The 13058-nt window shown below is 36.0% G+C and overlaps 1 protein-coding gene across 3 annotated transcripts in view; it reads right to left on the reverse strand.

Annotated features, from left to right (window-relative positions):
* CNTN5 (contactin 5) overlaps nt 1–13058 on the reverse strand; it is a 673487-nt gene that overhangs the window by 363022 nt on the left and 297407 nt on the right. For all 3 annotated transcript variants that reach the window (XM_030042492.2, XM_030042491.2, XM_030042493.2), the window contains one exon: nt 8736–8865. In XM_030042492.2, coding sequence (XP_029898352.1) covers nt 8736–8793 — 58 coding nt within the window. In that variant the 5' untranslated portion in view covers nt 8794–8865. The remainder of the gene's footprint in view (nt 1–8735; nt 8866–13058) is intronic.

Here is a 13058-nt window from a genome sequence, read left to right on the forward strand (position 1 = left end):
TTTTATTTCTATAGGTAGGAGGCAACTGGTAAACTAGATTCTATGAGGAGGTTTGAGCTTGGCATTTCTTAGGGCTAAAAGCACTAGGTGCTATTGGTTGAAATAGGAGCTAGACATGAACCAACAATCTGGTTGTTCTTCTATCTTGCTCATCTGGTTGTATGACAGCAAAGCCAGAAAGATTCGTGAACACATCTAGCCTGACAATTTGATACTACATTGAGAAACTTCTGACCAGCCCTGTAAGAAGAGAGCAGTAGAGAGCTTGCTATGCTCTCAATGAACCCCCAAGGGAAGGGAAAAAAAAACCAAACAACAAAACAAAACCAAAAACACCCACAAGGATTAATGCAATCCAAAATTATCTAGAAGACAACCCAGTATTACTCTGTTCCAACACAGGCACATACACACACACATTCACTCACATCCTCCATACAATTTCTATTAGAAACTTGATAAAACATTTAATTTTTAAAGATACTTAATTTTGCTTTCCAACTTGAAGCATTGTCATATCCACCAGCTCTCCTAGTAGAGCTGTTCCAATATTGTTTTAACCTCATTACTAGAAAACTGTATCTAATTTGAAAGCTGAATTTGTCATCATTTCAAAGGTTTCACTGCCTTTTTAATGCATTCCTATTAGAAAAGGCCAGGCCAATGCTTAAGAAACATTGTTTTAGCCTCTAATGACTTTTTTTTAAACGAAGTTAATGACTTATTTTATTATGTATTTGTTATACTGTTAGTGCTGCACTGAAACTGGAAATTATTCTGCATTATAAGCTAACTATTCCTTGTACATGTCTGGCACTAGAAGAAAAGGAAAACAGACTCAGTTGCTTGTTGAGACCCAGTATTACTGTTTTTATTTCTTCTGGTCACGAGAAGCGGTCATCTGGAAGCACACTTAAGGAAAATGATAGTCACTTCATAGAATGAATTACTTTTGCCAGCCAACCTATTACAGACATTCCTACAAAAACTTTATCACTGTTGCAATGTGTTGCACAACTGCTGAATTCCCAGTAGTATGGATGAAAGCAGAAGAGGTTCCTGGGGATGAGGACTTCTGGCAAAGTGTCACCCACTGCAGTAGTTAGAAAAGACATGGACTATCTGGGGAAAGTACTAAGAACTACTTTGAACATCTTGCTGGCCAGCAGTATGAATTAAACCAGAGGACCCCGAGTGCTGCCTTTAGTTTGGCAGATGCTATCTTCCACCGTGCTGTGTAGAGCTGAAAGGCTGTCCTCCATGGGCATGTTCAGCTGAACTTTTGGCTGAAGGTAAACATTTTCCACAGTAGCCGAGAGGCAGGTTTGGTGGTTTGTTCTAGTGATTACGCTAAGTTAGTCTCTACACAGACTCTATGACCTTGTTTACAGTGGCTACAAATTTAAACATTACTTTGGGGTAAAAAAAAGAGCAACATTTATGAAACAGAACAGATTGACTGTCCTAGTAACCAAAGTGCCCTATTAAATATAAACAGTGTGAGCCTCTTTTAGAGACATGATAGAGATGTATTGCCTTGCCACACAGGATACCTGGAGGTGCTGGATGTAAGGATGAATTTCCAGAATATGCTCAGGAGCAAATAATGCAATTCACCACCTGCTGTTATTGCTAAAGACACTTGAAGCCAGGAAAATGCTTGGGGGTCAGGGATCTTTGCCTGGCACCCTATAGCAGGAACATTTTCCTTATCATGTGTCTGACTATGATGAGCCATCCCACAGCCAGGACGAGGAGACAACCTGATGAAGTAGCATTCACAGTCTACCCATAGTCTGGGCATTTCTCACTGACCCAACACTTAAAACTGTTCATTTCTCAGTCAAAGCTTTCACTGCTATTTTGGGATAATTCTGTAGGTATAGTTTATACACTACCTTAGGACAAAATTTTTTTTTCATATCTGCCATTGTTATGAGTATTTAATATCTGTTCAGAAATATGTTTTCTCTCTATGTTCTTTAATCACCCCAAAACTTGAAAAAGATCTGACTTCATATCTTTAATGTTAGAAATTAGCCTGTTTTAGTGCAGTATTCCAGAAAGTAATTCAGATTCAGATGGGTTTAGCTACCTTCTACAAGTGGCTGTCTCTGTCCATTGACTATATAGCAAAGGAGAGCAATTATTCCCTAACTCAGACGTTTCAGTTTAAACATTCAAGTTAAATGAGATTAATCTGGGCCTGTATGGTTGCTGTTTTGTCCGGCTCTTTGTGACAGCTTCTTAAGAGCAGACTTTTCCCTACTAGCAGGACTTTAAAAAGATGCTTTTATAGCTTTATTACAATTGTTCTCCTACTACCCCGCTATCTTTCTATTAGCCCATAAAAGTAAACAGGCAGTCTGAAGTCTCTAAGAAATAAAAAAATCAGGCAAAACATCGAGCAAAACAGAGTGACTCATTCCTTATTGTACTCTGATATAAATGCTAGTTTATATCAGTGCTATAGAAGTTGAGCATCCTTAGCTTCAAATGATGGGAGTTTTGAAGTTAAAAGAGATTTAGTCTTTAATATTTTAACCACAAAGATGGAGAGGGATGAACAGACACTTTAATCTAAACCATTATAAACTGGTAACACTGACTGACGTTTTGACTCCAGGTCAAGATGAGACTCCTGGAGTACAACGTCAGGACTGAATCCCAACAGCATGTCATCTCCAATATCAGTCAAAAAATATGAAGAGAAGCAGTAGAGCCATTATCCTATTGTGTAATTTTGAAATCAATAGATATTTCTGTGTAAACTGCCAGACAGAAAGGTAAAATCATTATCTTAACACAAAAACATTGCTTCATTGTATTTTTGTATAATTCTATCAGTAAAAACCATGTGATTTAGTATCATATCTAATGCAATAGAAAATATTTTAAAAGCATCAGATTGCAACAGGCTGACTCTAAACAGTTTGTCACAATAAGACTTATCCACCAAATAAGAGGAAATAAAAAAATGAGGATAGATGTGCAGGTTAAGGTTTCTCCATATTGGTGGTGACAATAGAATGACTGGAATCTGTTTTTCGGTGGGTGCCACAAATTTTTTCTGGAGAAAGGTTTGTAACCCCAGTTCCAAAGTGGAACTAATCTAAGTATGAGTTTGCTAGACAGTTGTTTGTATGATTGATAAAAGCTTGTTAGGAGGTAGGAACTTCTTAATGAACAAACTGAAGTGTAATAAACTGAGGAAGTATAGTTAGGTAGGTAATTAAAATATGTTCTAGTATGCCAGTGATATTAGTGGATGTGTTACTACTGTTACGTCATGAACTATCAATCATTAGTTTAATTCTTGTATACATGACAATGTTTTTGTTCTGATTCTAATCATTGCTCACATTTACTATGGTGTTAGCCCTGAAGACGCCTAGCACATCAATTAGTCAATTAATTCCATGCTAAAAGAAAGGCTTCTGGTGGTTGCCTAACATTTGGTAACCTGCAAGTTGAAGCACCACGTATCAGCATATGACCATACCATTACATAGCCCCATCTAGGCATAAAAACCTAAATAATTTATTCCAGAATAAAACCCCACACATGCAAACAAGCAGAAGAGTTTCTCATAAGAATACTTTCCTACATGCATACTCGAAGTGCCTCTTTTCATGACCACTTTTCCAGTTTTTAAGACTCCTGAATGCTCAACATTAAAGACACTTCAGGATTCTGGCAGCAGTAAATGATTTTTACCTTTCCATTTGTCTTTTGAATTAAGAATTATACAAAGAAGTGCAACATTCAGCATATAAGTGCTTTCCTCCCCAATTCAGTTAAGCACTGAATCCAAGAGTGAGAACGTGGGTAGCAGCCTACCTTGGATTTCAGCATTGCGACAAATTGTTCTTCTCTTGCTTTGCACTGTCTGCAAAAACAGTATTTCAGGATGGGCAGTAGAAGGGTTAAGTGTGTTCTGACTTTACCATTTTACTTGGAAGACTGAGAATGTGAAAGTCCCCAGGCACTAGTACTTATCTAGAGCTCTGTCTCCGGGCTTTTGTGCTCAGCTATCAAAGGTGACAAAGTTGCATGGTATTTGCTATGTCATCATCAGTGCAGAGCCGGGGAGGGGGCGGCGCGGGTGGGGGGGGAAGGTGGGTAATTGTATAGGCTTATCAATGATGAATACTGGTCATTCATGTGTTCATCATTCGTTTGGCAGAGAAGAAACCTTTCACATACTGTCCGCTCTGATGCAGCAAGGACGTTGTCTAAAAGGGGGGGGAATAAAACCGAGAAATAGTCCTGGCACTCAGAGTGGTATGAATATTTTATATGGTTTGGTTAATGAGTTTATGAACCTTAGGCTATGAATTTTAATCCTGGCAGTGGCTGCTGGAATTCTGAAAGTCACATATTGAGCAGGTTTGAGATGCATTTTGGAAGCTGATAAGTGCAGATGATAGAGACAATTCCTAAAAGCCTCCAAGTAGCCAGATGGAGAGGGATGGACATAATAAAAGACAGGCAGCACCTCAGATTGCTGCCAGCTGTAGGTCAAAGCTAGACAGGACACTTGTGTTTGTTCCACATATGCTCTCTTACTTAGGAGCATTTTTTGTAAGTGTCCATTCATATCATATTCTAGCAAGCAACTGTTCAGAAAAAGTCATGCTGTTTTTAATTTTGAGCACCATACTGAGGGATACAGAGAAAAATTCACTATATTTAGTGAGTTTTTGCTTGGTAGTGAGAATGTTTTATGTGAAAAGAAATGAACGGTACACAGAGATGAGGTTTAAGGACAAGTGTTTACCCACTTGGTGCTATGAGCAGTGACCACTGGGTCTCAGAGGTACTGCCTCTATCTTGCGAAGCCTTGCTACTTTCATTATACCCATAATTTTATTGATGACAAGAATTATAAAGTCTTACAGAGAAAATGAGTCTCGCTTTGACCCGATTAACATGAAGCAGGTAATAACATTGAAGAAGTAGATAAATGGGCAGGGGAACAAAAAGGCATAAGGGATATATGTTAGATTAAAACAGAATCAGACCTCTATAAATGGCATTCACTCTAGTATGTAATCTTTAGCATATATTTAAACTTTGAAACATCTTGTCAGAGGCAGCAATAATTATTATAAAGAATGACAGGAGCCCTACTCTCAAGCTGGCTTTTGTCAAATGTCTTACATCTGCAAATAAAAGCCAGTCTTGCTTTTTTGATTAAACATGAGCTGGTAATCTGATGTGATTTTCTTCCGTTTTAAAAATATTTCTGCTCTTCCTGAAACACAAAGACACATACCTGTTTGTCTCATTCCAAGGTTAGGGAGTGCTGTTTTAAAGGAACGCCTTCCAGCAATATTAAATTCCAGCTTCTCTGAGAAATCAGTGCAAGAAAAACTTAGCAACTATAGACAAAGAAAAGGTTCTCTGCTTAGCTGTTACTAGCATGAACCAAAAATAAATAGCCTTTACTATACACATAAAAGCAGACTGCAAAGTGATTATGGGGAACCAGGACAGTAAAACCCCAGGAACATACCCCCAGTCCCATTGTATGTTGGACAGTGCAGCCCGAATCATTAGGTCGTGATTATGCATGAAGAACAGACAGGTGACCAAATCCTTCAGAAGACAAAATTGCTGATGCCATACCCTGTATCATTCTATGGTTTTCCACTGAAAAATTACAATTACACCTGTTAAAATGCCCTGAACATATAATTTGTAACTGTATTTATACATATAAGCTCTCAAGAAAGTTAAAAATTACCAACAGATTAAATTCTGATGAACTTGATTTAAACCTAAGCTGGCCACCTCTGAACTCACTTCAGGTATTATTGTAACTGAATCAGATACGAAACGGTGCTTTGAATTTCAGATTAACAGTTCCCCCTTGGTAACCTGTTCCCTTACAGATAGAGGTCTTTCCCTACAGGAAAGCCTCATAGGAAGAAGAAAAAAACCCAACAAAATATAAGTATGTTTTCCAACTGTCAGTTCAGAAGGGAGGCAAACCCTAGGTCTAAAATGACAGCTTAATTCTTCTTCAACTCCAGTTTGGCTTGAAGGGCAATAATATGCCATAAGAAAAGAAAGAACATATTATCAATCTCGATACCTTCTTTGCATCTGCTAACTATCAATATTTCATAAATGTAAAGTTTCTGAGAATCTAAGTATATAACTGTGGGCTGTAGTCCCAGACTACCTTTTGCTTATACTAAAATAATTAAACTTGAGTAAGACACATAATTCAGTCCTCAGTCTTGTATTCAGAAAATAATACATTTTCCTCCACCCCAGAATTATTTTCCACATAGCTTAAACACACTTGCATACATTCATGCATAAGCAAACCCCAAAATACCACTTTCAGCTTTAAGATAAAAATGATATAAAAATAGTAGACACAAGCTAGAGAGGTCATCTATTCTCTTCTTGGATGATTTCCCTCACCACTGCAAAATCAATATAACAGTGTAGTACTCTCTTCCAAACACTGGCGGCTGCTGCTAAGAGTGATCCCATGATCTGATGATTTAATGGATAAGTACTGAATTTTAACACAGCTCAAAACAACAGGAATTGAATGAACTTTATCTTACTGTAGCAGCATCAATATCTATTGCTCTATCGTTAAGAACAGTGCATTCAGGCATCTAACTTACTAGGCTACCTTGAAGTGCATCAGCTGTAGGAACTATTTCCAGTTGTAAACATGTTCTAGCAAGTGCTGTAATACAAAAGCAGCTCCAAATGCAGAATGATGTAATCAAATGTGAAAGGTATGGAGACAGTAAATTACCAGTTACGCTGATGATCTAATTAAAATAACTTTGAACCCAATTTTGTCATCTTTGGTTAATTTCAGCTCTTACAGCATTAAATTTTCTAATGAATGATTATTATTAATGAAATCATTACAAAATTATCTTTGTGTATGAGAAAAATATATGTGTTATCCCATTAGATTCAACAGCACGTGAAAACAAGTACTGCAGTTAAAAATGATTTCTTACAGGAGTCTATATCTACTCCAGTAACATGGAATAAACCTTTAAGAATCCTAAAGGATCACAAATCAAAATGAAATATAAAAATAAGAATGCTTTACAAACCATCAGATATAAGTAGCAAGTTAACTTGGAATAGTCGGTTAATTTGAAACATAGTGCTGAATGACTGGCAAGAGTTTTCGGGGTATTATGTTATTTAAATAAAATGCTTCTGTAAATACTGACTTTCAGTTTAAATTCCAAAGTAGTTACGTATTTTAATGCTATCTTAGCATTAGTCTCTGCTAATGCTCTAAAGCCTTTGCAAGATGTTGGTTTAATAAACATACCTAAAAAATGGCTGTGATAAACAGCTGAAACTCGTTCCTGTATATGCAATTTTAGTATACAGAATTGCCAACATATGAAATGTGTCTCAGATTTTGCAACATGTTATTATGTTGTACAGAGTGAGATAATTCTATTTGGAGCAAACTCCACTACTTACAGGTGTTCTGTCAAACAGCAGTTGAGGGTAAAGAGATTTTAGCTATGTGAAACTAACTGCAGGCTCAAGTACATTAATTTCACTGTGTAATACCTTCTGCCAGATGTTGACTTTTAACTCTTAAAGTTTGCAAGGTAGAAGATATAATTCTTAAGAAGAAAGTCTAGATTTGAATTTCTGAAATGCTTCTGAATTTTGTGTCAATGTTTTTGGAAATTGTAACAATAAAAATACAATTTTCAACTTAAAAAATTAAAATTGCATTAATAGATTGTGGTTGTAAGACACTACCACTAGAATCACCAAATAGAAATGTTACCAAGATTGATAATGTGCCTGAAAATACAAGACAAAAAAGAAAAATATTCCTGGTCCAAAAGTAATGGACTTAAGATAATGAAGCTACATGAGGAAAACCAGATTAGAGCAAACTGTTTTATGTATGCTTTCAAAGCATATATGCTGATATCCACAGGCACTTTCCTTTATTAAATTCCTGTGTCAAACACCACAGTATTATAACAAAATATTTTATTTCATTGACTTTTACTAAATTTCATCTTGTGATGATGCAAAACCAAAAAGTTTTGGAAGAATTTGAGAAAAGAGTAGCTTAGTTGAGAGGCAGTTGAGGGCTAGTGTAAGGGGCAGCATTAAGAAAATGGGGCAGCCAAAAAAAGATCAATTAGAGACAATATGCTATCAAATTACAAAAATTCTCATGTGAGAAGCCTAAATGATTATTGATGAACTCATTTTATCACTTGCAAAGGTAAAGACAACTAAGCTAATGCCAAGAGAAAAACCTGCAAAAGAAATACACTTACTACACAGACAAAATTCATAATGATCGGTAAAACATACAAAGAATTAAGAAAAAAAGAAAACAACCTAATAACTAGTTTCCAAAACCAGAACACAATCCCGAAGTGAAACATTCCGCAGTGGTTAGTCTTTAGGAAAGCACTGTGTAATTAATAGTTTTCCATTTTTTTTTTCTTTTTTTTTAATAATAACCTGTCATAATCTTTTCAAATGAGATATGTAGCTGACCTCTCTTAATGTACAAATTAAAAGCAGATGGACAGTACTTGTAAATCTCTAAATTTTTACAATTTCACCACCTAGGCAAATAGTTTTAGTAATGATGTTGTTGTTCTCTGGCATGCTTTTACATCTTCCTATTTCTGTTTGCAGTTAAGAGCCTTGAAACAATAAGCAGAGTTTTCTTGGTTTTGTTTTGATTTACCTGAAAGACAGCCAGTGAATGACAGAAACAGAAACAGTTTCCATGACAACCACATCATTGGTCGCAAAGGTCTTCAGTCCCTCTTTGTGCAGTTGTTAGCAACGTTGACGTTTCTTCATTAAAGCTTAGCCTAGTGAGACAAAGACAAATCTCTGTTAGGAAAATTAAAAATATCTTGCAATAATATGATAGACAATTCAAAAGACAGAGCTGGTCCTAATGCAACTGAAAGTCTAGTTTCAAAGAACTCTGTATGCACAGGGGCAGGTCGCCTGACAGATACTCAGAGGGATCTTGTTCCAGTAGTTTCCTGTGTTAATAGCTGAAATGTCTGTCTGTGGCAGTGCTTTGTATATATACATGGATATCACCCTAAAGATGTATGTGTATTCAAGCTTTGAATTTCCAAAAAGCCAAACTTAGAAGATAGTACGCATATCTTTCACAGGAAACGTATTCAAAGCATAAGGCTTGGCATGTGTTCTTCTTTTCCTGAAAGCAATATGTTGATATTTGGTATAAAGCATTTATAAAAGCCCAAAACAAAATAAAAATTTGCTCTAGGAAAATTCAGACATTTTTACTACTTGGAAATTGGCTTGAAATAGATTCCAGTTTCTTCCATTTTACTCATTGTGTAAAGATTCTACCAATACATTTGAAACAACCACCATTTATACAGAACAAATTATTCATATTTATCTCCTTCTACCACTCCTCAGATTTTTGTTTCCTATGTGTCCCATGACTCTTACATACATCTTGACTGACTACATCTTTGGTCACTGTGTTCTTAACTATCCCTTTAACAATATCAGTAACTTTAACACACTGGAACTTAAGAGATTTTGTGTTCAAATGACTGAAAACTCAGTCCAAAATACGAGAAGTTTCAGGTGGTTATGTATGGACATGAGTGTACTTCTGGTCTTTGACTTGAAAAACATCAAGCTGCAAACATAAAGTTCATTTCTTACACTTAATTAGTCATATCTGTTTAAGAAGCCTTTAAGATCCTCTTCTTGGAGCCCAAGGAATCTTCAACCCCTGGAGGTTGTGTCCACAGCTACAAGAGCAATTCCATGGGACAGAACAATGAGACAAAGGAGAATTTACTTTGTTCCCCTATCAAACCCGTTTGGGGGATAATATGACTCCTTCAGATTATAATCAGTTCAGCTACATGCCACACTTGCTGTTTCAGGGATCTTACCTGTATGTTAGAACACTCACAGTAAGAGAGCAGAGGCAGAGCTCAACACAGTTGTCAAAAAAAAATAACAACTTTGTAATGTAAGAGTAGGCTCCTGCTGGATTACTCCATTTCAACTCTCTGAGCATCTCTAGTTGTAACCTACTTTGACAGTCTTTCCCTCATATGTAGGGACAAACATGTATGTATACACATGTAGAGAGAGACACACAGTGTGAGCACAAGACGATAGCATCTGTTTATGTTGCTGGGAGTTATTCCTGCAACAATCTAAAGGTGTAACTTGTCAGCTTTCATTTATACAGCACAGCAAGTACAACCCAGAGAAAAATTCCCATTTAGGATTGTACTTCCTTCCAGGTAACTCAGACCAGGCAAACTTAATATTGGGTGTACCCATTAAGATAAGCATCTCTGAAAGAGAACATAACAATCTGGTAGTCAAGTGACTTTACACATAGTGCCTGTAGCTCATCTAAACCTCCACAGGAAACCTCCTCAATTAATTATTAATGTCAGCTGCCTTTGTTTTTCACTTCAGTGATAATCTGCTTTTCAGTCACTGTGTTCCTTTGGTTAGTGAATTATCTCATTCAGCATTCTTTGCTGGCCAGGCCTTTGGGAAATAAGTATTTTCATTAATATTTAATTTTTTCCCTTATGGCCATATCTGTTAAAGAGAGTAAAGCACAGCTTCCCCCCCCCCCCCAATTTTATTATTCTTTCTTCTTTCTCTTTTCCTCACTTCTCTTCAGCTGCTTTTATAATGGTGCAACACAGAAATTATGTTAACTTGGTGATTTCTCTGTTGCATAAACAGGGAAAAATATACCAAAATTTCCAGCATTAAAGTGGGAGATTGTTGTTATTGGTATTAATATTAGGTATTATTGTGCGTATTGGATCAGACTGTTAAAAAATAATATTAAAGGTTGTGATTGGTAGAGCAGAAACAGGATGAGGAATAACTGGAGGCAAGCAATGGGAACATCAAAATAAAAGATGCACTTAAATGCATTTCTCTTGGAAACATGATGATTTTAAGCTCTCTGGGAAAAAAAAAATAAAAAAAATAATGAAAGTTTCATTAAAGACAACAGAGTTATGGCAACTTGTGCCAGATAAGGAGCCTATAGCTAAATAGCTATAACAACTTTTACGTGACAGCCATTAACTGTGACCTACATAACCTGACCTTATCAATGTAAAACAAACTTCAGTCCTGTTACACAGGCATATTAAAATGTAAAAGCAGAGCGCAATGACAGCGAGATGCTCTGAATTAAGTCATGAATGTTGGACACTGACCTTCCTATTAGGAAATTTGTTGTATAAATATGTTGGTTTACCTTGGTAAGAAAATTACTAGCAAAACAAGCAAGGGCAAAATATGTCACTGTATACCTTTTTAAAAAACTAGAAATCTTGATTATTATCATAATGAAAGGATTTTGCATCTTTACTTTTTTTTTTTTTCTATATTTCTTGTTTCTTCAGGGATACCCAACAAACACTTTACTGGCCATATGGACAAACGGAATGCATAGCAACAAGGTAGGGTTATTGTACATCTGAGAATTGAGGAGTACAGTTCATACAGTCTGACAAAGTCATTGCTATTGCATATATGGGGCTACCACATGGCATGATCACAAAAGGTGCTTTCTAGGAAATAATAAAGGCAAGTACATGAAAATGCTATATTTAATCAATATAGGCATATAGTCTAATTTCTGCTCTGGATTTAATGAAGGGATGTACTCCCAGCTTTACTATCAAAGGCTGTCATCTGATCTTTTGGATAACTGGGCTCTCACTTTTATAAAGTCTTGGGTGATTGAAGAATTCCTTTATGCTTATAGCAAAAAGACCAAAGCTGCACTAAATCCATTAAGAAGAGCATCTTTGTTCTTACAGAAAAAAGAAAAAAAAAAAAGGAGTGTTACTGCTTTAAAAACAGTTAATGAATATTCTCTTTAATCTTGTAAGAAAGTTGTCGTTCTTGCAACTGGCTCATTCTTAAAGTAGCTTAAGGGTGTATATACAAGCTGTATTCCGTTGTTCCTGGTTTGAAAATCACAAAAATCCAGGTGGCTTGTTTGGAACAGTTCGTTGGCTTCATTGGTAATTCAGTGCGAGAAAAGAAAATGAAGTTGTCCAGAATATGCTATGTTCTATTGATTTCTTTTGCATAATAGTATGATTTGACAAAGCTCTACATTCTAGTTTTTAAAAGTAAGGATGGAATGTCTACCATTTGTTGAGGGTTTTTTTCCTGTCCTGATCTTATTCTGGTTTCTTCACAAAATATGCAGATTCAGTGAGCTTTTTTTTTTTTTTTTTAATACTTAGGATATGTACTTTCCTGATGACAATTTGTAAAAATCAGTGATCTAAAATAAAGTTGATGTATATAGTGTGCAGCAATTAATTTATCTAACAAATTTAACTTCTTTTTCTGCACAAAGAACTAGCAGATGCGGTTTTCAATTTCCACATGATACTATCCATAGTCCTTTGTTTTCCCCAGAATTTCTGCCAAATTGCTTTGCAATTTGTTTTAATTCTGTGTTCTGATTGTAGACAACTTATTAAAACATTCACCATCTAGTTTGTTTTAATGAATTGTTTCGGTTAGTGGTGACAGGGTGGTTATTGCCTCATGGTTCTGACTCCCAAAAGAATTTGTGAATACTTACAGCATGTGTACTAATGCCATGTTGTTAACACCAATGTGCAAGAGGCTTGAACTAGATTGAGTAAAACCATGGTCTTTCTAATGATAATACCACCTACTATCATTAATGTTTGTTTCCTGGCACTTAGGATAAATATATATGCAACTGCAAAGATTCGTTCTTTTTTAAATTAAAATAGTTAAGAAGTAAAGCTTTTAGCATAGATGCTGTGATACTGATATCAAAGTGCTTCCTTCCATTATCACTACCTCATTTCCCTTTTCCATCATATTCATATTTATCAGTTTATCTGTACCAACATGAAAGGGATGATTACTTAAATCCACATCCTCCCTCAAAGCAGTGTAACACAAGTCTTTGTCTCTACAGTGACTATACTGCTCAGAGGAAAGGATGTGACTTGTCACACAA

The sequence above is a fragment of the Aquila chrysaetos genome, chromosome 19 (genome assembly GCF_900496995.4).
Source record: "Aquila chrysaetos chrysaetos chromosome 19, bAquChr1.4, whole genome shotgun sequence".
NCBI lineage: Eukaryota > Metazoa > Chordata > Aves > Accipitriformes > Accipitridae > Aquila > Aquila chrysaetos.